Source organism: Malus sylvestris, chromosome 3 (genome assembly GCF_916048215.2).
Source record: "Malus sylvestris chromosome 3, drMalSylv7.2, whole genome shotgun sequence".
Taxonomy (NCBI): Eukaryota; Viridiplantae; Streptophyta; class Magnoliopsida; order Rosales; family Rosaceae; genus Malus; species Malus sylvestris.
In genome coordinates, this window is record NC_062262.1 from 16,041,573 (window position 1) to 16,068,056 (window position 26,484).

Here is a 26,484-nt window from a genome sequence, read left to right on the forward strand (position 1 = left end):
GATTTATATTCAACCGTTGATTGTACTTTATGCTCTATTCTTCTCACATGATTTCATTTTTTAAATTTTCTCTTTTGAAAACATGATATTTTAGCCGATGCTAAAAAATGAACGGTTTAGATTGTTGATATCACATTTTGATGTTTACGATTAACTAAAATATGAGTCGATGCTATATAGTTTCTAGAGACTTTATAAACTCCGACCAATATGTTCACTAACTATAAAATTTAAAAAGTGATATCATGTTTTTATAAAAGAAAATTTGAAAAAAAACGAAATTAGGTGATAAGAATAGAGGATAAACGTAAACGACAAGCAAAAATCAAATTTAAATTTATGGATTATAGGATTATGGTGGCAAATTTCGGAGTTAACCTCTTTACAAAAGCTATAGAGCTTGTCATTATGAATGTTTGCATATTTTTTTTTCACACCACTACATTTTTCATTTGATTATTTATTGATTTAGAACATATTTTCTTTAACAGGTAATAAGTCAAATCATATTACCCGTCAATATATGGATCATATTTTCTTTCAACAAGATAATTCCCTAGAACAGCCCTAGACATTGTGCCTAGAATCTTCTCATGTCACAAATACCTCTGAAGTTTATTTTTTTAACAAGATAATTTATTTGACGATCATGCTTGACATACTAATATGATTTCCTAATATTTTGGAATGTTGTAAACTTATGCATCTCAACATCTTTGGCATGTACCCAACAAAATGAGACAAATAAAGTGAACAAATCATAAATCTTATAGAACATAATAATTCGCTCGAACCGCTATAATGAGAACTTCAAGTTAATCAAAAATAGTGACTTTTAGTGGCACACAACGTTTCAAAACAAAATTAGACCGGGGATGCACATGTTTCCCGTTTGCGTATAACGTATCTTGACCATATAAATTAGCAACTGGAACTGTTAAGCTTCTTAATCTTCATTTACAGATCAACCTATATAAAAAATCATTTCAATCAGAGCTTATTTAGTCATTCATATGAATAGAACAAATCGATGGTGTGGGTACCATGTAAAATATACATGATGAACCGTTCATTTATTTGATACGTTTAAATGAATTTATGATCTCCATTTCAAATAAATTTTTGTAGAGGTGACTTTCAATTGAAGATTATAAGATATTGAACGGTTCCAATTGTTGAATACTTGAATTTGTATGATCAAAATACATTTTTCGCAAATCGGAGATGCGCATCCCCACTTGAGGGAAGTAAGTATTATCTATAAATGATTCTCCCTAGTTAGGCTAAAAGGGCACCATGTGAAGTTTGGGAGGTTAAATGTAAAAAAAATAGTTCGAGTGGTAATTGCACAAAACTATAAAAGTTTAGAACCAAATTAAGTGCCATACATTTGTTTTAATATAGATAATCATTCTAATTTAATCACAACTCATCTGCTAGAACATATATAAAGATATACATTATTGTGGAGGCAAGGTTTCAGCAGAGCGTTCTACATATTAAATCATATCCCTCCTTGGCTGAAACAGAAGACTTGAACAATATGTCGAAAAGAACATATCAAACAAGAGAGGATATTGCAAGAAAGCGAACAAAGCAACTGGGACAAATGCAAATATGAATATAAGATCTGGAACCCATCTTAATCCATAATGGCAAGATAAATAGAAGGCTGTGCTGAAAGTTACCATCATGGATGTTATTGACACGAAGAGTGATGTGAGTCCGACCATCAACTTCAACGGTAAAGATTTGAGAAAATCGTTTTCAGCATACCGCGACGTGAGGATGTACAAGAACATGAGGATTGCCGTTGAGGAGGAAAAGAGTGCTACTCCATCAGATATGGCGAATATTAAAAATGCCTCCTCTTTTATGAAATTCGGTGTTCCTTTATTATCATCTATACCTCCCGGAATGCTAAATGCGGCTGAAAACACAACCGTGGCGATAAGAGTTGAAACTAGCATGCATGAATTTGTAGTGTCCTTCATCCATGATTCTCCCTTGCGCAATAGATCCTCATGCTCGCTAGTGAATAATTCTCGAGGTGTTTTACCTTGCGTATTTTTCATATCTATAAAGGGAGGTTGCACAATCTTCTCAACTTCCTGCCACATCAATGATCGATAATGAAATTAAAGAAGCAAGGAATTTCCAGGCAAGACGGATTAAAGTTGATTATAAGATGAACTTTAATGATACCTCAAACCATACTAATTCTCGCTGCATCTGAAGAGCTGCTCCGGACACAAGATTGAGTTGGTCTTGAGGTGCCAATTTTGCAGCTAGGTGTAGAATGTTGTTATTCTCGTCATCAGTAAATGTTGCTATGATATCTTTGATGGAGCCTGTCTCATGCACTAGATTGAAGATATTTGCATGACGATGCAAGACTGCAATATGGAATATGGTCCGATTGTTGTCATCATATTCCAATAGTAATTCCGGATAAGAGTCAATAAGCACAGATAAGAACTCATAATTTCCTAATTTCGCTGCGTCGAATACTAATTCTGAAGGCTCTCTTATCAAATGCATGACTTCGTCGTCGTCATGTTTCAACATTTCTTTCCAAAGGCATTCGACTAGCTTCAAGGCTTGAGTTTGCTTCAAGTTTATTTTGTAAGAAACCCTCATGCATGGGAGTACTTTAACTGTAAATTAAAAGGATTACAACATAAACAAAATGGTTTATAGTCACAAGAATAGGAAAATTTCATACTAATGTAGGGTGATGAAATACGGAAGTTTGTTTTATATAACTAATCAGATTTTGATATCATAATTTTAGAAGTTTTAACTCACATGCTTTGATAAGTCTACTGCACATTCTTGGAGTACTTTGGTCGCCAAATTCTGAAAACTTTCGAGCTAAGACATGCAAGGCTGTTTCATTGTCGCCTTTGCGAGCCATTGCTAATGTTCTATCATCTTGTAGCAACTTGATGGCTAAATCTGCACAGTTTTACAAAGATTAAAAGAAGAGGAGGGGTTGGAAAGAGAACGCAAACAATTTTTAAAAGAATAGTAGTCAAGAAATAAAGATGTGTTTAAGGTTTAACAAGTTCCAATTACCTACCATAAAGACCATGATCGATAGAACAGAAAAATAGAACAATGCGGCCCTTTTCATCCAGCATTTCAAATGTTTGAGGGTATAAATACCACGCCATTTCAGACTGTCCAAACAAAGCAGCCATATAGAGTGGTGTCATTCCTTGACCACCGGGGATTGTCGGCAATAACTTATTTTTTCCTATCAAAATCTTGGCAATTTCCACCGTTCCAGTTGCAGCGGCAAAGCTCAGTGCCGTATTTCCTTTAATATCTTGAAGTGCCAAGTCTTCTTCATCCATCATCTTGACTAGTTCCGCCACAATCTGAATATTGTTCTTTGCTCCAGCTGCAACGTGAAGAACAGTTTCCCATCCGTTTGTTATGCTAGCAGTTAAGAGTGCCGGATTGATATTTAAGATACCTTTGGCGGTTTCCCAATTGCCTTCCATTGCAGCTTTGTAGAGGGGCATACACAAGTTCAAGTATGCCTCTCCTGTGATAGATACAAGGGATGAAATTAGACTAAGCATATGGTTAATTTATGAACGTAGAATGTATATGTGCTATTTGACATTAGATTGATCCTTCTCTGAATATGATTCTTGTCTAAATAGATGAATTGTCTAATACTTTGTATCATTTAGTCGTTCATATGCATCAAAGAAATAAAGGAAAACTAACGAAAATTCCAAGAGAATTTAGTTTTAATGAAAAAAGACAAATAAAATTGTAGTGAATAGTACCAGGAAAAAGTAAAAATGTAGTTTTTCATTAAAAGTGAACAGTATCGAGAGTATTTCGTTAAAACTCTCAAGAAATAAACAGTTCATTAGAGGATATTACTTGTTATAAAAAAACAAAATTGGTTTGTTCCATACATGCATGGCAGAACGAACTCCAATTTGGCCAAATTTATTGACTTTTTAGTAAACTTCATTCTAATCCTTGAAAAAGATCATATTGAGACTAAAATCTTAATTAAGATTAAAAACTAATTTTAGTCCCTTTAGTCACTGTAAATGTCAGCATACATTTAATCACCTCATATATTAATGATATTTTGATGTTTTATTTCTCTTTTTCTTCCTAATTTTCATTTCATTCATCATGATATTTTGTTGTAGACATTTAGGTAAACTCATTTATATTATTTAGACATTAATTTATAAAATATATTTTGCTATACAGATTTCGAAACAGACATTTAGATAAATTGATTTAATATAATACATTTTGATACAAACATTTAGGTAAATTAATTCATTATAATATATTTCGATACCTACATTTCTATACAGATATTTAGGTAAATCAATTCATTTTAATATTTCAATACACTTATGTATTCTCATATTTTTCTTATGTGTAACTAATTTTTTTTTCTTTTGAATTTTTTCTCATTTAGGTTCATTTTTAACGATATGATGGGAGGAAGTTAATCAAAATAAATGAATTAAAATGTGTATTTTTTGTCAAAGAATGAAAATGTGCATATTAATCAATTCAAATATTTAATGGTGAGATTTTAGGTATATTAAATAAAAGTAGAATATGAATTTGAATCAAAATATACGTCAAAGAATTATAATTAATTTGTAATCTAACACTATGTTTTATTTAAATTTATATATGAGATACTTTGGATGCGGTCCCTAATCCTTAACATTCTTTGACTAAAACCTTAATGGTATTCAAAATTTGATCAAAATCCCTTGACTTTGTAACCTCATTAGATTACAATTAATATTTATATTTTTATAGTTTTGACATTAATTGTTTGATATTTATGAGATTTATAATCATATAAATTTAAAATCCCTCATTATAATACTATTAGAAACTGTTACAATAAAAAAATTCAAACATTTATATTGAATAAATGGATAAAAACTATGTAAAAATAAGAATAATAAATGGCAAAAGAATGTATCCATAGTGTTAAAAAAATTGGTACATTTCACATATAACAAGGTGATACATTAATAAAGAAGAATGGGTACATTGTAAATAAATTAGGGTACAGATAAAAGATTAAAACATTATGAGTACAAATGAATTTTTTAAAAATATAGGTGCTAAAAGAAATTAATACATGGGTACAAAATAAAACTAAAAAGAAAATATTACAAATTTAAAAAAAAATGTTGCAAATTAAAAGTAGGTACAAACTAAAAATATAAATATATGATACAAAGTTTAGGCATAAAACATAAATATACCATTTGTAATTTTTCTATCATTGATTAAATATATAATGTCACATGACAGTATACACATGAGTACAAACACAAATAAAATTTTAAAAAATATGGGCACAAAAAGAAACTAGGGTAAAAGACTGTTTACCACCCTCATGTTTCGTGGTTTTCAACATTTAGTACATCAAGTTTTTTTCGTCCCAGAGTCATACCTAAAGTGTAAATTTTGGGACAATCTCATACATCTGTTAGTCAAACTGTTAGTTCTCCCGTTAAGTGATGACGTGGCACCCTGATTGGACGCCACGTGTCATTAAAAAAATAAAAAAATTATTTAAATAAAAATAATATTAAAAAATATTAAAATATTAAAATAATAATAAAATATATTTTTTTTTCTTCTTCTCTTCTTCTTCTTCTTTTTTTTTTCTTCTTCTTCTTCTTCTTCTGGGTTCGGTTTCTTTTTTTTTTTCCTTCTTCCTCTACCTCCTTCTTCCTTCTCCTTCCTCCTCCTTCTTCTTCTCCTTCTTCATCTTCTTCTGGGTTCGATTTCTCTCTTCTTCTTTTTTTCTTCTTCTTCTTCTTCCTCCTCTTTCTCCTTCTTCTTCCTTCTCTTTCCTCCTTCTTCTTCTTCTTCTTCTTCTTCTTCTGGGTTCGGTTTCTCTTCTTTTTTTTTTCTTTTTTTTTTCCTTCTTCCTCCTCCTTCTCCTTCTTCCTTCTCCTTCCTCCTCCTTCTTCTTCTCCTTCTTCTTCCTTCTTTTTCCTCTTCTTTTCTGGGTTCGGTTTTTTTTTTTTTTTTCTATTTTTTTCCTTCTCCTCCTTCCTTCTTAAGAAGGAAGAAGAAGGAGAAGAAGAATGAGGAGGAAGGAGAAGGAAGAAGAAGAAGGAGGAGGAAGGAGAAGGAAGAAGAAGGAGAAGGAGGAGGAAGAAGAAAAAGAAAAAAGAAAAAAGAAAAAAAAGAGAGAACCGAACCCAGAAGAAGAAGAAGAAGAAGAAGAGAAGAAGGAAAAAAAAAATATTTTATTATTATTTTATTATTTAAATATTTTTTAATATTATTTTTATTTAAAATTTTTTTTTTTTAATGACACGTGGCGTCCAATCAGGGCACCACGTCATCACTTAACGGGAGAACTAACAGTTTGACTAACAGATGTATGAGACTGTCCCAAAATTTACACTTTAGGTATGACTCTGGGACGAAAAAAACTTGATGTACTAAATGTTGAAAACCACGAAACATGAGGGTGGTAAACAGTCTTTTACCCAAGAAACTAATATATGGGTACAAATTAAAAATGAAACAAAAATTGGTACAAATTAAAAATAGGTACCAACTAAAAATAAAAATATATGATAAAAAATTTAGTCATAAATATAAATATACTAATAGTAACATTTTTAACACTAAAAGAATATATTTTAAAATAAAAATATTTTATTATTCAAATAATTAATGATGTTATTAATACCCAAGGACCTTGATAAAAAATTAAAAATGAATAGGATTTTAATTAATGAAGTAGCAAAAAGAAAGATGTGAACCTAATTTCTCCTTTATATATTTTTCTTTAAGTATTAAAGTTAGAACCCCTTGATTTCTTTTACAAAGATAATATTTTAATGATAATAAAGTAAAAAATTATGATTATGACATTTGTATACTTTTCAAAATGAGATTCTTGTTATTTAGAATCAGTCAACCGTGCAAAATGTGGAAAGAACTCAATACAAAAAATAATCCACATAAGCATCGTGCTGACTTTAGTTGGCGTATTTTATCCTTGAAATTCAATTTTAAAACATTTTTATTGGAATACTATTAATAGACCTGGCAATATCTTACACGATTCGTTAACACGACACTTGAACGACACGAAAACAACGGGTTTTGTGTCAACACGATAACTAATCGGGTCATTATCGGGTCACACGATAATAACCCGTTAATAATGGGTCCTTAACAGGTTTACACGAGAGTGACACGCGGGTGACCTATTTCGACACGATAAGAAAAAAGTTATTTTGATGATTTTAATTTTTTAAACTACTAAAAAAAACTTTACTATAAAATACAATAGATATAATGAATCTGTATATATTGTTTATTAATTATTATTCTATTATTATTCCATATAAATTTTAAAATTGAAGTTTTATTTATTTATTTATTTATTTTTATAGTATATTATAGGCAAAGATTGAGATTAAAATCATAAAACATATTAAAAATAAAAATATCAAGTAATTTAAAAATACCAAACACATTAAAAAAATTATAATAATTAATTTATGTGTGCAAAAAATATGAAAAAATATGCAAACGCTCATAGTCGCATCCTCTACGCTTTGAGGATGGTTATATGATCGTGTGAATTTTTAAAACCTTACAAACTCTCATGAATAGTATTTTTAAAGGAGTTCAAAATAAACAAAATTCATAATCATTAATGTATAAGTTTGAAAGATGTGAAAGCATAATAAACGTTCACAATTGCATCCTAAATGCTTAGACGATGGTTACATGGCCATTTAGATTTTTAAAAGCCTCCAAATCTCATGAACAGTGTTTCTTATTTGGGTGCAAAATAAATAAAATTAATAATAATTATTGTTGAAATGTGAAAAATGTAATCACTCATAATGAAAAGTTTTAAAACTTTCATGAAGGGGTCAACTCCGAAATTTAGTATGTATATACTAATTTAGTATTATGTTTTACATTTTTTGAGGTCAAATTATGTTTTTCATTTTCATTTTTATTGATTTAAAGTATATTTTTCTTAACGGGTAACGAGTCGAGTCATATTACCTGATAATATTAACAGGTTGATTTCGGGTCGAGTCATATTACCCATTTACTTTAACGGGTATTACACGACACAACCTATTAAGCTATCGGGTATGCCACAAAAATGATACGAACACGAGAAACACAACATGAATGTCAGGTCTAACTGTTAAGCCCACCCTAATGTCTTATTTTCACAGCTACTATAAAATGATACTTTGATTGACAAACTTCAATCAAATTTATCCTAGTATAAAATGACCTTTAAAGACCTAAAAACCAACCAATCATGTCTTGCCACATAATTATTAGTTATATTGATTCTTTTTAAACAAATTATTAGTTATACTGATAAAAAAATCTAAAATATCATAAATAAGAAAAAAAAATATATCATGAACCCCACAAGGAAGTTCAGAAATTAAATTTATCAGGATGAGGGTGAATACGGACTTGACAAACCAAAACCTCGAGGCTCGTAATAAAGCACATGTTGTGGAAGGTGTGATTAAGCTTCACCAGAGAGTAGAGCAAGACATGAGGAGAGAAGCTCATAGTCCAGATTACATTAGGGGACTCACAGATCTGACACTCGTTGAACTCTGATCATGTTTTGTGTTATGGAACAATTTGTATACCTACCATATAATGAATTTGGAAGAATTTGATGTTAGGGAAAGCCATTGTGGCACCAAACTATGAGTGAATCTCTTCCAATTTAATCACTCTCTCTTGTGTGGTTTGAATTCAAATTGGAAATGATAGAAATTGGGTACTGGAGCGGTTTTCGAGACGTGGTGGTGCTGTGATGGTTGGCGATAGAGGAGGGGCACTTGGTGTTGGGGATTTGGGGAGTCAGTAGTGACAGTTTTGCGAATTTTCTAGGGAGAGGGATATTGCTGATGATATTTGGAGTCTTGGGTATTTTTATTTTGTGATAATTTTTTTTTTAATTTGTAATAATTTTTTAAAGAAAAAAAATTGAAAAAGAAATATGTAGGGTTATTTTGGAAATAATAGTGGGTAGGAAAAGAGTTGATGCATTTTTTTACTTTTTACAGTGGGTGGAAATATAAGGTGGGTGGGGAATAAGACATTGGGATGGGCATATCACCACTGTTTTATTGTTAATTTGAATTTCGAACCTTAATAGGTAAAAATGAAGAACACATATACATTCTTGAAATTATCTTATTTATGGGAACGATATTTGTAATGCCTTGTTAATAGACATATAAATTATATTACCTTGCTAATTGACGTAAAATCATATCATGATTCTAAAAGATGCTAGGCTGCTAGACGGGGGCCTAACCGTATTAAGTGCATTTACGTAATTTTATTATACGTCATATAAATAAGTGTCTGTTTATACTTTAAAAATGCATAATGTATTGAGATATATAAATTCAAAATAGAATGACATAGATTATAGAGTATTAGAACATATTGAAAACATGAAGAACAAACATATAATGAGTGTCCATCTAAGTATTCAACGAGTCTCTTACAATTTACTAAAAATAAATAAAATTAAAAATGAAAGTTATCTATTTTATGCCCACGTGAGAGTATTAACCGAGGCGGGTGCCTAGGCAGATCTAGGGCCTTTCTTAATTTCCAAACGTCTAGGAATTAATTAGGCGGTAGTCAACCTCTTAGTGCCTAGACAAGACCTAAGCAGCGCTAGGCGGGAAAACAACATCAAAATGATTAAAACATGTATGAGTGAAAAGTTTTAAGATTATGTTACCGACAGTACGAAGAAAACTAACAATTACCGAAAAAAATAAAATACTTCTCTTTGCTAGGTAAATGGCTACGACACTTGGACCTTTAACAAGGTAAATATATAAAATGCACCATAAACTTTGTAGGAGAAGGAGAAATGCTATGAAATTCATACAATTTTAGAGGTGAAAAACATGAAATTTTGACAAGGAAGGAGAAAATAAAAATTTTAAATTTTGTAGGGGAAAAATTATTGATTGTGTGTTGTCAAGAATAAATAAAAACTTTGGAATTAGGATATGGAAGATCGTATTTGCTTTGGTAGATATCCTCTTCAAACGCTTGAACCCGCATGGATCACATCTAGACAAATAGAAGCAAGTGTGGCGAGCAATGACACAATGCATGCCACGGTGGAAAAATATGGGTATGCATATTTCCAAACAAACCTGTTATATTTTAGCAACAAATCCAATAAAGGAAAACTAATGAAAATAGCTTGAAAACTTTGAGTTTTAACGATAAGGACAAAATAAAGGGTAAAGTGAATAGTACAATGTTTGACTTTTTAGTGTTAAATGTGGTTTTTCGTTAAAGTGAACAGTACCGTGGGTTTTTCGTTAAAACTCCCTTTTTTTAAGCCATTAACTACACATTCATTGAGAAAAAAAATGGTTTAAATTGATGGTCTTCATAACATTACTCTTCGGAAAAAAAAGGGGTTATTCATAAAATATGCTTATGATATTGGGTTTATTCCAACTTTTCATACATCATACTTTTGATCTTCATACTTTCATGCAATAGTTACCTCATATTCATATATAGCATATAACTTCACCTTGCTCTGTATTATTAATTGATATTAATTCAAGTTATTTCTTAATTTTTTCCACGCTAGTTGTTTTTCTTTTTCCCAAGTAATCATTTTGCAGACTCTTTTGCCACTTTAATTAACCTTTACACACATGCAAATACAACGCATAGATGGAGACTAAATATAATCATATGGTACGTGTATGCAAGCATGTGATGTGCATGAAAGAGAGATGTCGTACGTACTATTGGTATTTTCTAGTAGATGACGAGAAGGATGCCTCGGTTGAATCGGCGTAGAAGCCGCAGTGCCGATGATTACATTTCCAGCAGCCGGAACGCCATTTACTGCCGTCATTTGGATCCCAGCTGGGGCAGGTACAAATTGTGCTTGTGGACTAGACATATTTCCCTATAAACTTGTGGAATATATTTAAACATCTCCACAGAAAAATCTGAATTACCAACTAACTTATACTGTAATATACTAATATGTTTCTGAAGCATAACGAGAGAAACAATTCATTCACATTTACATAGTGACTAACTTTGGAAAAGTAAATTAAACTTACCATCACATGGAGTGACAATTTAAAATTTATTTACAAAGCAAGTTTCAGTGTTTTTTCTTTCAAAAATTCGAATAGTATTGGTCATCTAGAGCAAGAAAAGGACAAGCAAATTTGGTTGGTTCCATTTACGTCACTCACCTACGTTAGGCTGACGAACTACCAAAATGTCTATTGCATGAAATAGCCATACGTCCGGCACTAAAAACATATGTGGAACCCTATTCGTAATGGTGGGGATCATTTTTTTTAAAAATTGTTTATTCACTAAAATCCTTTAATAATTGAGCAGTTAAAAATGGAGCAAGTCAATGATCGCTGTATATTTTACATATATAACAAAAATAAAAGATAAATAACTTAATTTCAGCTTAATCTGTTAATCATTGTTTAATTTTAGAAAAACAGTTTTTTCAATCTCTTTGTAGTCTTTTCATTTTCCTTCTTCCTCCACTAATTTGTTCCAGAACCGCTGGTCAACCCTAATTGCTTTTCTTACAACCTAGTGAACTTACAACAATACATGGCATGGGGAATCTGTTATGCTTCTAATTGATTAAATCATGTGTACGTACAAGATTGACGAGTAAAAAGAAGAATTAAATATATATTCAAGTAATATGGTCATTAAAAAGAAGAATTAAATATATATTCAAGTAATATGGTCATTGGACAAGGTACTCGATTCCAAATAATGTGAAGCTAATGAGTGTGTGAAAATTATGTAAACGGAGATGGAGATCTAAAATACTTGCACGGTAAGTTTTGTTTAATGAAGACCGTTAATTTTGATAAGCGAAATCATGATATATAAAATATTACTTACAGAGATTTCCAGCAGCCAAGTGGCGCTAATTACACAGAAGCACTGCTACTCGACTCTGGAATTTAGTTTAGTCGAAAATGTAGAGAGACAGAAGTCAACATACTGTACTGAGCTAATTAGGGTTTCTGGAGCTTAGATCAAGGAAACTTCATGAAGAATAATATATAGGGTTTTAAAAGTGTTTGAAGCCGAACAAGGTAGTCACAGTATCTCTCTCTCTCTCTCTCTCTCTCTCTCTCTCTCTTCTCTCTCTCTCCACTCTTTTGTACCTTATCTTTAGTGGGGAAATTAACTTTTAAGACATGGGTCATTCAACAGAGAAAGAAACTTTCAAGACTTAATGTGTGGTTGTATTCACTCCATGTTTGGCGTTATTTTATTGTTAAAATGTCGATGTTAAGTATCGTGTTGTGAAGACGACCGGGGGAGGGCAGTGGAAAAAGTGGTCTTGGACGGCCAACGACTAGTAAAACAATGGAGCCAATAAGGCGGTGGTTTCAGGCGCGGGAGGAGCCCGCCAAAAAGATTATAAAACAGAAAATGACATATTATAAAGTCAGTGGCTTCCCCACTTAGAGTAAGAGACAAACCATGGTAACCTATAATTGAAGGGAAATTGGCAGGAAATTTCCCCCTTCTTTTTTTTTTACATTAAAGAGTTTCGACCTCTAAGTTGCAAGTGTAGGCAAGACCGAGGCGCAAGCAGGGCCAGCCCAGGCCCAGTGCAGGCAGGGCAACCGTCCAGGGCCCAAAAAAATTAGGGGCACCAAAATTATTAGGGTTATATATTTATATATATTTTTATGAGAGTATAAATTTATAAAATTTGGTTCAAAAACACAGAAATTTAACTAGAAGTTGTGGTTTGTCATTTGAAAATAATAAGGAGGTCTTGGGTTCAAAACACCATGTGTGCTTATTTACTTTCCATTTTTTACAAATTTCTTTTTATAAGAGTATAAATTTATAAAATTTGGTTAAATGATCAAGAAGTTTAATTAGAAACAATGATTTTTGTTGTTTAAAATTAACAAGAGGTCCTAAGTTCGAAATGCTATGTGCATGCTTATTTTTTTTCAATTTTTACAAATTTTTGTTTGGTTGTTAATTTATTTTTAGTTAATAGCTAGTAGGTATGTGGGTTGTTATTTTTAAGTATTCGTTTTAATTCAAGTCTAATATTCAACAAAGAATAATACGTAGACCAAATATGCAAATTATATGATGTGTCATCAAAATATTTAATTTAGTGCCCATTCATTAATAATGCATATCAATTAAAGACTCGAAAACATCATTATTTTTAGTCCTATATTGACAAGGTTAGTAAATAAGAAAAAAAAATCTCACAATTTATTAAAAAACACATTCAAAGTTCAGATGGAAAACAAAACTTATCATCTATCTACTTGTAAGCTCGAAGTTTTTTTGTTTCCCTCTCTCAATACAAAATAAATTAGTCTTTCTGTGTTTCTAAATTATTGAGTTTAAAGTGTTTTTCTAAGTATAATTTTTTCAATGTCTTATTTGTGAAAATAAATAATTTTCTTATATGAAGTTATGGCACTTTTTTTGACGTCGTCCTGGGCCTCAAAAATCTCTGGACCGGCTCTGGGCGCATGCTTGGGTGATAATAATGCATTGGTGGCATATAAAATTGGCTTCCCGCATCCGAGGAGTTGCCACGACGGCCGCATTGCGTAGGGAGTCGACAATGTGCCGAAAAGAGACGAGGATCGCAAAACAAATACAAGAGAAGGTGGAAGTGGAAGTGGGAAGTCTCCGCAGCCAAATGCTCAAATATTGGTGAATCTTGTAATATGCATGGTTGGTGCACAACTTTGGCAGAATATCTAATTAGTCCTTGAATTTTGGTTCGTTTCATTTTATTGCATGTATATAATGTTTATTATTATTTTTAAAATGCGATCGAATTGGATGGTCCTGAGAAGGAGAATATCTAAATATTACAGTACTTGGTACTTTAATGTCAAATATTAGCTAGAGGTAAAAGGAGTAAAATTAAATATTGAATATAATAAAGTAATAATCCTTCTATGCTCTTTTCTTTACCCTAACGATTAAACATTTGCATGCACTATCAGCCAAAACTAAGGAGCCGAAAGTGCAGGTTTCTATATAGCAAGGTAGGCTCAAGCTAGCTAAGATTGTGTTGTTGAGAAAAAAAGTCGTACATAGCGATCTAAGAGTTCCATGTGGAAGGGCGCTAGCTCGCTCAAAGGGTCAAGTGTAAGATAAGATCCAAAGATACATGCTTTTGACATATTTTTTTGTGAAATTCATTCCGTAATATAGTGATCTAAGGGTGTGTTTGTTGCATCGGACTAAATCGGACTGGACTAGCTTTAGAGACTAAGCTGGACTAGCTTAAACTAAACTAAATTGGATTGACTTAATGAAGCGTTTAGTGTAGTGTTAGGACTACAAAAAAGTACTATAATTTTTATTAAATTTATTTATTTTCTATCAAAAAATTAATTTCTTCCTACAATCCTTCTCCTGGCAAACTCTGCTATTCCCCTTCTCGATTTCTCCGGCAAGCTCCTCCACTTACCTTTTTATCTCCACAATCTCACCATCTCTCTCACTTATTTATAGTTATCTTAACTTTTTAAAAACTAATTAATTTTCTCCTTCAATCTTATTAGCAACCAAATCGCCTGAAAAATGAACTGATCTCCCCAACCTGTAACCAAATAATCAAATCGCATAAAGTTGAACAAATGTCCCCAACCTTCATCGTCAACCTCTCGATTTGCTTCTAGTTAGCAACACCCATCGACGGTAGCATCGCCAGGTGCTCCATCAACTCGGGACTTTTGCCTACAACAATGCTACTTCAGCTCTCCCAAGCTTGGGCCATGGAAGAGCAAGCATCGCCAACGAGCTAGCCATAGTGACAATGCAGCAGAAAAAGAAGGCAGAATGGATGTCAGGGTGTAGCAATTGTCGACCTCGTTTTCCATTTTAGTCCCGCTTAATACCAAGCGAAAACTCCAGACTAAGTAACGAGCTTTAACGAAGCACATAGGGACTGTTAGTCAAAGCGAGTCCCATTTATTCTAGTCTAGAAATAGACCAAACATAGGATTATAGTCCTACTTAAGCCAGTCCCTCTTAAGAAGGTGTAACAAACGCACCCTAAGAGTTCATGTGGAAAGGCTTTAGCTCGCTCGAAAGATAAAACGTAAGATAGGATCCAGAGACAATGCTTTTGACACATGTTCTTGTGAAATCCACTCTTTAATATATTTCAAAGAAAAAAATTTATTGTTATGAAAAAATAAGATTTTTTTTTATTTATAAGAAAGACTATATATATGTCCAATCTCTAGCGGCTAGTTCCACAACATGCTCCTCGCTTCCCTATGGAATAATAAGGGGGGGGGGCAAGACTCTTTCTCAAAGGCTCTATTCATGCTAACCCCAAAGAGTCAAGTCACTTGTTTTTCACTATCTCTCATCTGGCATCTCGGGATCTAATCATCTATCATTACATTTGTCAAATTACCTAGGGCGGCATCAATTTTATCCATCACATAAAGAAGTCTGTTATACGTGTTGTGGAGCCAAAAATCATGGAGCTGACACGTGGATTATTTTCCAAGAAAGACAAGACCGCCCCTATTAAATGAACAAGGAGTAGTCTCATTCACCACATGCAACTGAGGTAAAGCAGACAACGACTGCTCAAAGCACCCCTGCCCGTAAGAAAAGTGAGGTATTTATGATAGAATAATCCCTTATTCTTATCATAAATGCATTCCTAATCAAAGAATATCTCTTTCAAGTAAGTTATATATATCCTAATTTCATTTATTTAGGATATTTACCTAATTACTCCAAGATATTTATTTACACAAATATCTTGGAATATTCTCACCTAATATACCACATAGGGCCGGCCCATCTCCTCCATCTTTCCTATAAATATACCAATTATCTTCAAAATTCAGTAAGCTTTAGCTACCCGTAAAGAGGCTTTTTGCTACCCACAAGCACTCAAACACATTCTTCTCAAAATTCTAACTTTGGCATCAGAGATTCTTCTATCAAAGCCCCTCATTCATCGTGGGCGCGTAAGGCTTTTGGCCTTAATCTTAGGTGTTATTATTTTGCAAGTGCATATTCATCAATCAAAGGAAGGCGAAAATTTGCATCCACAAATTGGTGTTTCATTAAGAGCTCTAATCCGAAGACTCAAAGAAGACTCTCGCTTTCAACTTCCTACGTTTGTAGATCTACGACTACGATGGCAAGAAATTCAAAAACAACAACCAATGGGATCCCCTACGTTGAGGGACATGGACCAACCGATGGAGATCGCGACATGGCTCCACATTGTCGCTTTTCGAGGCTCACAATGGCAAGGACCGCACCTTTGCCACCACAAGGTACCATGCCCATACCAGCAGCGGCAGCAACTACTGTAGTGGCCCACGGGGCAGCCACCACTCAACTCGAGGAAACCCTAAGGCAGGAGGCTCATGGTTCAAGCAGCCAAGAAACGCAAGCTCAACTACTTGCCCTCACAAGTAACCCTTGGTGCCTATTACCTTCACTTGGACGTGAACAGCCCAAACCAAGACAGCCTAAGCCACTCCAACTGTGACACAAGCTGCAACCCAGCGCACCTCCAACTTGAGGCCAAGTAGGACAAACTGAGGTGGCCTAGCGCCCATGCGCCCAACATACTCCTGCAGTCTTCTAGACGGTCCAGCATGGTCCCAAACCAGTTCAACCAGCCCAGATCTAAATTCCAAGGCCAACGGTTGAACCAATGGTATTTTCACCCCATCTTATTGCAGATCTGACCCATCCTGGCTCAAACTTTGCACCCGAAGTCCATTACACTACCACAAGCAAACATCTACCATCCCAACTCTTCCACTCAAATGGTAAACAACACCTATCCCGACAAGTCGTAAAACTGACAAGTGCCCTCGCGTAGCAAACTACCTTGTTGAATCAATTCTTGTAGCGCACTGAGATGCAATGTGCCCCAGACGAGGTATTCCGAAGTAGGACAAGGACAGGCGATGACGTTTTTCTCTAGTGCCGTCCGGGCAAGCAGCCTATCAACTAGCCACGAATCGAGCGTTCTGGCAGTGTACACTTTCGCCTGGGCCCCTGAGATAGTGTATACTCTCGTCTTAATGGGCGAATGAGCATACACTCTCTATTAGGCCCCATATGACTAGTATACATTCACAGTTCAGGCCACATTCTGATAATCAACATAGATAACCTTCCAAGCGAAGTGTTCATTCACGGCTAGGCCGGCCAGGAGCATCATTGACTTCACATTAGAGTAGGCAGCACGACAGACTGAGAGAAGCAATCGCACAATTTGGCTCAAGTTCAACCAGCAACTTACAAGTAATTGTTTGCCTGCTAAGAATGTACCACATTCACTGCAGTCGTGCATTAACGAGCCGAGCATAAAGACCAGCAGGTCATGATTAGAGGCAGTTGGAAGCCCTACTACCCTGGTAGAGGCAAATTCAGGAAGAAGTAGAGAGGCTCCTGACCGAGCAATTGCACGAATTCCAGCATATCGAGACCACAGATGAAGCCCTTCGCATGGGCTTGATACACATGGGCAGATCATATTTCAAGGACAAAATCGAGTAGACAAAGCCCCCGTAGAAGTTCAATACACCGTATTTCACCCTATTTAATAGAGACAGGAGCCCGAAAAGGTACTTGAAGTACTATTGCAGCACGATGTTTCTTTACAAAGCCAACGACACTTTAATGTGCAAAATATTCACCACTACTTTGCAAGGCGAGTCACAGGATTGGTTCCATACCTACCTACACAGTCCATCAGGAGTTTCAACAAGTTTTCTATAGTTTTCACCAAGAAGTATTCATCATACCGCTTGATCAAGAATAAGTCTGATCATCTCTTCATCATAAAAAAGAATCTAAATGAATCACTCCGCGACTATGTAAAAAGGTTCAAGGTGGAGCAGTCGAAGATAGTCGACTATAACAACTTGATCACCAGCGTAGCCTTTCAAAAGGGACTCCCAACAGATCACCCCTATTAAGAGAGCTGAGCATAAAGGATGACCTGACTCTGGTAGACTCATTCGCTCTAGCAAATAAGCATGCACTTTGGGATGAGGCCCGACAAGCAAACAAGCCACTTGAACAACCTTAGAAATAGTCCAAGGTAACCCAAAAGAAGGTGGACAAAAAGCAGTCCAACGACCGAAATAGACAAAGGGCCAAGCGCAAAGACCAATCTTCGGCAAAAAGATGTTAGGCTACCAAGAATTATACCAAGTTATATCCCAATCAACCAGATCCTCCGCGACTTCAAGAATGGGCCTTGGTTCAATCTACCAAGACAATCCAAATGAGACACCTCCAAGCTGGATCACACCAAGTACTATGCATTCCACTGAGGTTATGGTCACACGACCGACACCTGTTATACCTTGAAAGACTACCTAAAGAAGATGGTGAATTAGGGTAAATGCGACAGATACCTAGACAAGCCAGTTGCGCAGCCTAGAAGGAACACAGACACAAACGAGGAGCCGTCTGCCAAGACCATCAGAATCAACAGCATCTTCGTCGAGTCTGAATACTTTGGGGCCACAAACAACTTCAAGAAAATGAAGATTTAGCAGGCTATAGCAGTCTCTTAGGTTCAGGTAGCCGACGTCAAACCTAAGCCCATCGTTGGTTTCACCAAGAAGAATGCCAGAGGAGTTGACTTTCCACGCAATGATGCTCTGGTAATGTCTGTTCAACAGGCACACGTTACAGTCGACAAAGTGATGGTGGACAATGACAACACAGTAAACTAACTTCAGTTATTCGTTATTCAGAAGATGGGCCCAAAAAGCACGATAATACACCAAGCAGATGTACTCACCGGATTCAACGGATACACCTCAACTGTTATTGGCAACATAACACTTAATGTGAGAACACCACCAGTACTTTTAAAGCAGATGTTCATCATAGTTAGTGACTCGTCTCCCTATAACGGGATTTTGGGAAGGCCCTGGCTAGTGAAACTAGGTGTCGTAACCTTCATTGAGTACCAAAAAACTAATTTTGCATCCCAGGATAAGGAGTAGGAAAGATCAAGTTTGACTAGGCCGCATCCCGACGATGCATGGTGCAAATGATGAAGGAGTTAAAGAAAAAGTCTTTTACCCCCGTAGGAGCTACCAAGGTTGAGAAGGACAAACCAGTTACCAAATAGCAACTACAACAGGCGGATCAAGATAATGGTGTTCATGAGGACACATCGACAAAGGAAAAAGGATGAAATCCAGAAAAGGACATCGAATACATCATTCTTGATCCTGAGCAACCAGAAAAGACGGCTAGAGTCGGCTCACGATTGAGCCCGAAGGAAAGGAAGAGCTCACAACCTTCCTTAGGGAAAACTATGATGTTTTTTGCATGGTCACCCTCCGACATGCCCTGCATTGATCCCAAAATAACCTGCCAAAAGCTACATGTCAACCCTATTGCTAAACCAGTGATCTAGAAAATAAGATACTTCACTCCAAAACAAGTAGCGATCATTGAGGCAGAGATAGACAAGCTACTAAAAGCTAGATTCATTGAGGAAATGGCTCATTCAGTATGGCTAGCCAACATCATGCTGCTAATGAGGAAAGTGAAAGGTAAATGGAGAGTGTGCATAGACTACACCGACCTTAACCTGGCTTGCCCGAAAGATCCATTCTCTGTCCCCTCAATTGACTTACTGGTGGACTGAGCCGCAAGGAACTAGTTGCTCAGCTTCTTGGACGCATATTCCAGCTACAATCAGATAATCATGTTTAAGCTTGACAAAAAGAAAACTGCTTTTGTGATTGAGCGAAGCACCTACTGCTACAAGGTTATGCTTTTTTACCACAAGAACGCAAGAGCTACCAATCAAAGGTTAGTAAACATGATGTTCAAGAAGTAAATTGGGGTTACCATGGAGGTCTACTCGACGACATCATGGTAAAAGGAAAACAGTGATCAGACCAACTAAGAAACTTAGCAGAGACATTCAGTATCCTTAAGGAGTACAAGATGAAGCTCAACCCTACCAAATGCATATTTAGAGTCTCCTCAAGTCGATTCTTATGGTACCTCATAACCCAGCGTGGAATCGAGGCACACCCCAACCAAATCAAAGCAATCTTAAAGATGAAATCCCCCACCACTTTGACTAAAATCCAAAGTCTGACCATACGAGCAGCCGCGCTCAACCGATCATTACAAGCCCATTTTCAAGGTCATTAAGAAGGTGCAAAGAGACAAGTGGGACAACGAGTACGAGAAAACATTTCAAGACTTGAAGAGATATCTAACATCACCTCCGCTATTATCCAAGCCAGAAGCAGCCGAGGAATTATACTCTACCTGGCAGTCTCAGACGTAGTAGTAAGCTCTACCCTCATACGAGAAGAGCTAGGGGTTCAACTACCAGTATTATACACTTCTTAAGGTCTTATCAATGAGGAAACGAGATACCCGATGATTGAAAAGCTAATTTTGACTCCAATTGTTGTAGCTTGGAAGCTCAAACCATACTTTCAGGCGTATACGGTCGTCGTTATGACTCAATATCCCTTACAATCTATCCTACATGACACCTTTCAACAAGTGATGAAGTGGGCATTAGAGCCCATTTTCAAGGTCATCAAGAAGGCGCAAAGAGACAAGTGGGACAATGAGAACGAGAAAACATTTCAAGACTTGAAGAGATATCTGACATCGCCTCTGCTATTATCCAAGCCAGAAGCAGCCGAGGAATTATACATCTACCTAGCAGTCTCAGACGTAGTAGTAAGCTCTGCCCTCATATTAGAAGAGCTAGGGGTTCAACTACCAGTATTATACACTTCTTAAGTCTCATCGATGCGGAAACGAGATACCCGAGGATTGAAAAGCTAATTTTGACTCCAATTATTGCAATTCGGAAGCTCAAACCATACTTTCAAGCGTATACAGTCGTTGTTTTGACTCAATATCCCCTACAATCTATCCTACATGGTCCAGACACTTCTCAACAAGTGATGAAGTCGACATTAGAACTCAGCTAATACGGCTTGGCTTACCGACCCCACATGGTGATAAAAGTTCAGGCCTTGGCAAACTTCATAGCAAAGTTCACTCCTGGCGTAGTAGACTCAACAGCACTGCCCAAAGGCAGCCCCGAAGCAGCCGAGCATACCCTGGCCACACCAACCGTTTCTAACAAAGACTTTTGACGCTTGCACGTCGATGGTTCATCTAAATACATGGGTTCTAGAGCAAGCTTGGTTCTCATCACCCCAAATGGTTCGATGCTCAAGCAAGCAATCACTCTAGGCTTCAAAGCATAAGAAAAATGAAGTAGAGTACGAGGCTTTATTGACAAGCCTCCGAATGGCACAAAATTTGGCAGTTAAAAAGCTTACAATCCATTCTGATTCTCAGCTCATCACTAGCTAGGCTACCAGGGAGTATGTAGCAAAGCATCTAAAGATGGCATTATACCTCCAAAAGGTACAAAAGTAGCTTGAGGCATTTTAGACTTACACCCTCACATAAGTGCCACAGGCAAACAACGCTCACACAAGCATCCTAGCAGCCTTAGGCTCTACTTTGGACTACCAGTTTAGATGATCCATCTTGATCAAGTATTTGGGAAAGCCGAGCATAAAAGAAGAACCAATAGCCGAGGTGTTATAAGTCAATATAACCCCAAGCTGGCAAGATCCCATTATCGACTACCTAGTCAATGGGACACTCCCTACAAAAATATTGGAAGTTAGGAAGCTCTAAAGAAAGGCGGCACACTATTACATGTACAACGACATTCTTGTCCGAATATCTTTTTTAGGCCACAAAAGGTCTTCAACGTCGACTACTACTAACCCACCATGCATCAAAACACTAATGAATTTGTTCAAAAGTGCGATAGCTGCCAACGCTTCAAGCCTATACTTGCATTGCCTGCTTTACCAAAAGATAAACCCATGGTCATTCATGCAATAGAAAATTAAGCTGATATGGACCATGTCGTTTGCTAATAGGGACAAGGGCATGATGATCGTGGCCACCAACTACTTCTCAAAGTGGGTAGAAGCTGAGCCCATGACCACCACTACTCAATCAGACATAAAGCGTTTCATATGGAGGAACATCATATGTCGGTTCAGCATCCATCAATCTATCATCACCAACAATGGCATGTAATTCGTAAGCAAAGACTTGGTGAAGTTTTTCCAGAAATATAGCATCATGCAAAACATGTTTAAGCCTAGATATCCCCAAGGCAATGGGCAGCAGAGGCATCCAACAAGACAATCCCGGACTGCCTTAAGAAATTCCTCACACACAAGCAGGGAAAGTGCCCAGACAAACTTCCTTGTGTCCTATGAGCGCATCGCACAACTAAACGACGAACATTTATCGGTTCAGAAGCAATCATCCCTCCCAATGTCATTGGGTCGAGCATCAGCACCATACTGTCAACTTTGGAGCTGAACAAGAAGGAGATGGTCATAAATCTAGATTTTACAGAGGATGAACGTGAGAAGATCATCACCCGTGTTGCAGCCTACCAGCAGTATTTCCTCTCTAGCTACAACAAAAAGGCAAAGATCCGGCAGTTTCAGCCTGAAGATCTAGTCCTAAGAAAAGAATTCATCACTGTCCGAAAAGAATGCTCCAAAAAGATTAATCTTATCTAGCAAGGTTCATACAAAGTCAGCAAAGCAGGCGGCAAAGGTAGCTATACCCTCACCACCATGAACGACAAAGAGATCAACAAGCAGTGGAATGTCTACAACGTGCGGAAGTATTACACATGACTCCCCACTTCTCCTTAAGCCATGCTTAGACGAAATAAAGCTCGAAGACTCATGCAGCTAGACAAGCGTTACCTTGCAAGCTGAGGACAATCCAGTTGTTACGTTGTTTCTATCTTTCAGCTAAGTTCAATATCCTTCTTCTCATTTTTCAACGAAGATTTCTAAAGTTATTCATCACTTGGCTCAATTATGTATCTGCAACAACTGTAAACTCCTGCTTTTATTGAAGATCGTACCCAACCAGGGACCTATAGCAGGAATTGCGCCCCCTGGAGACCAACCATGCTCTCTCCCTGAAAGAAGGTAAATTACACACTCCAAATATCCAGACGTGAATGGCTCAGGCTGCCCTGGTGTAACTAAACCATGATGGCCTGCGTCGATATCCCTAGAAATAGCCACAATGGTCTTTTTCAAGGCTTAGGTAGATTGAAGAATTTAGGCATTTGGCTCAATTCATGGAGACCCGGGTCTCAGAGACGGAGGAGGCACGCTATGCAGCTCACCATTTGGACGGTTGCCCACGAAGATGGACCGCAGTTAACCATCCTTGATGTGGCCAACTATTAGCAACCCACAGCTAAGCATTTTGTATGTGACCAACTAACGATCTTCATGTTATGTAATAGTATTCCCTCTACCCGTTAAAGGAACATCCATTTTGAGCATCCACGATATAACCAGCTAACATTCGTAGCTGAGCATCATTGGTACAATATATACGTGATCTCTGCAAGGATACGAAATTCTAGCTCTGGCTACATGCACGGGGTTCACGCGGTTGAGCATCCTTAATGTGACCAGCTAGCGTAAGTAGCTGAGCATCTTGTATGTGACCAACTAGCGATCTCTTCGTATCCCTGGAAACCTAAAATCGCTACCAATTCAACGAGCAACCTACGATTTATGGAAAGTACCTGGGAACCTAAAGCCACTGCCTATTCAACGAGCAACCTACGGTTTTTGAAAGATCCCTGGGGACCTAAGGCCGCTACTAATTCAATGAGCAACCTACGATTTTTGAAAGATTGCCTACAGTACACCCTTCAAGCAGTTAGCTGCATAAACCTATACAACCGCATAATCTTGTGAATGGTTAACAGGTTAACGTGCATATGCACTGCCTAGCGCAAAATAACGCCCTGGGTTCACATTGATTCCTAAAGTGTTGTGCTACTTACTACGCAGCCTACGAGATTGGTTACATAAAGTGCAAAATGTTCTTTCAAACCACTGCCCACGAAATTCCATATAACCATGCAATTTTGATGTGAAAAGGTAACGAATTTCATGTCCCAGCAATCTTTAGTATGTTGTGATACAGGCCCATGGTCAAAGGGCAATAACACTAGATAAAGCTTAGCAGTTCGCCCAAAAAGATCATAGCTAACAATCGACCAGTCATGCAGACCTGCCTACTTCTATAAGTAAGTGCTCAGCTGTTGATTCTCTGATTAATAGCTTTGCAGAGGTCTTAAGCCTAGACTGGCAGTCACAAAGGTCATGCAAGCCAATCTACTTAGTAAAAAGCAACGCGCTTCAATAATGACCTTGTGATTAAAGATCTAGTGGACCACTAATACGAAACATGCAACTATGGAGGTCATTTAGCCCTGCATGTTAGAAGTTTCAAAAAATGCCTTAAGCAAGCGAAGATTTGCGCCCAACAACCTGAAGTTGGCGCCTAAAGCAATGGAGATAGGCTTAACTGCTTTGTTTGAAGCAACCTGCTTAATTGTTCATTCTACAGAAAAAGTTTGAAGGAAGGCAAAGAGACAAAGATGAAGTAAAACAAAGAAAACTAGTTTATTAATTTCTAGCAAATTGGTAAATTGGCACGAAGGCCAATAGAGTTCAAGTAAAGGAAAAAGCAAAGCAGGAAAGGAAAATAAAGTAAATCCTAAAGTCTATCTAAAAAGACTACTCCCTAGCAGCTTGGACATCTTCAGCAGCTGCATCGCTCCTAGCAGCATCAATCTCCCGTGCTTTATTTACAGTTGTCCCATCCTGAGCAGCACTGTCACTAATCGCCTATGCTTGGGCGGCACAACCATCGGCAGTATCTACCTTCATAGCTTGATCCTCAGCTGATTTACCAATGACGTTGTCAAAGGAAAACTTAAGTAGATCCTCAGAAGAAATAGCAAAAAACTCGAGGTCTTTATCAAAAAAGGCATAGTTAGGCGGCATGCCAAGGAAATTATCTATATAGCCAAGCTTGTAGAAGTTAGCTTAACCATGGGCAAGGACAACCTAAAGACTGAACTTCTCGCTCTTTAGCTGTTTATTCTCCTCAATCAAGTCAGTACGAGCATTTTGTAATTCATCTAGTTCTTTCTTCAGGTTCTCGCTGGCAGACAACGTTTCTTACAGCTTCACTTCCTTGGACTCAAGTATACAGATGACATTCTTAATTCGAACAACGTCATTATGCATGGCAATCATCTCTATATCCTTGGCATCACGGGCAGACCAAAATTCTAAAATGGCTCGCTCAAGGTCCTACATAAGCAACGTTTAAACTTCAATCTTCTTCTCTGCACTGCCATACTTCACTTTGATCGTGACAAGCTGAGCCTTTAAGTCATTGATCTCTTGGCGAGCAGTAGAGGCAAGACCTCGGATCCCTTAAAAAAGGCAAGTTCAAACTTTAACTCTTTAATTTTCTTAGCAGCCGAGCAAGCTTCTGCTACCATGGTTGCCATTATCTCCCTAGCAACCTTGACATCATACTGCTCTATACACATGTACACAGCTGCCAAAATCACAGATTTCTACATCATAGCAAGCAAGGAACTCTTTCGTGAGTGAGCTTCATGCCTCATGAAGAAACTGGAGTCAACAACCTTACTTACGCCACCAACAAACTTGGCACAAGCTTCTGTGTCTTCAAGCAGATCGGGCTTTAACAACGCACATATCTCGGAAAACTCCCCTAAAGCTAGTTTGGCATGCTGTTCACGGCTACTCATACAGGCAGATGTTTCCTTCTTAACAAGAGGGGCCAGCCCTGACACTGCCTTGGTAGTAAAATCGTTATCCTCGTTCTTTACCGCTACAAGCACCTTTGGAATAGGACCGGACTTGGACACGAAAGGTTGTCTTGAAATAAAACAGGCATAGGAGGCACAGATAACTCCTCCACTACACAATCTTGTCAGCAATAGTTCTAGCAATCCTCGGAATAGCTGGCTTCACATGCTCAGATCCAGCAGCCTCTTTCTTCCCCTTAGAAGAAGTTAAGTCAATCACGAGCCTCCCAGTAGCTTATACACCCTCACAAGCAGCAAACGAAGTCTTTGACTTTTTCTTCACCGACGGCTCTCGTGTTGGAAATATGCCTTGAAAGTCAATCTTTGGAATAAATCTTTCAGGACAAATGAATGGATGTATGGATGAATCTTATACATCAAATGGCAAAGACACGAATTAGGACTATCTCAATAAACGATATATGTCCTAAATAGTGTATCCATGGACAATGGATTGATTGAAGAAGTAATCTAATGATGTTAGACTACATGGACCTTCTTCACATAACCAGATGTCCAAAAGGTTCCTAGTCATTGGATTGTCGGAGGGATACTGACAATGCGTAGACTGGTACATACTGTGTCCGCTTCAATTGGAAGGATGGAAAGTC

General features: G+C 36.8%; 1 protein-coding gene across 3 annotated transcripts; it reads right to left on the bottom strand.

Moving 5' to 3' along the window:
• Window positions 1–1,363: 1,363 nt before the first annotated feature.
• On the bottom strand, window positions 1,364–12,267 carry LOC126614403 (ankyrin repeat-containing protein At5g02620-like). Of its 3 annotated transcripts, none has more exons than XM_050282058.1 (6): window positions 11,992–12,267; window positions 10,843–11,008; window positions 3,083–3,553; window positions 2,809–2,958; window positions 2,206–2,657; window positions 1,364–2,111 (listed from the first exon to the last, which is right to left on the bottom strand). In XM_050282058.1, exons 2-6 carry the CDS (start codon window positions 11,000–11,002, stop codon window positions 1,500–1,502), a joined length of 1,845 nt encoding a protein of 614 aa, XP_050138015.1. In that variant the 5' UTR covers window positions 11,003–11,008; window positions 11,992–12,267; the 3' UTR covers window positions 1,364–1,499. The 3 variants fall into 3 exon arrangements, with proteins under 3 accessions (XP_050138015.1, XP_050138016.1, XP_050138018.1); XM_050282059.1 differs by having other exon boundaries at window positions 10,843–11,015; XM_050282061.1 differs by having other exon boundaries at window positions 10,843–11,037.
• Between the last annotated feature and the right edge of the window lie 14,217 nt (window positions 12,268–26,484).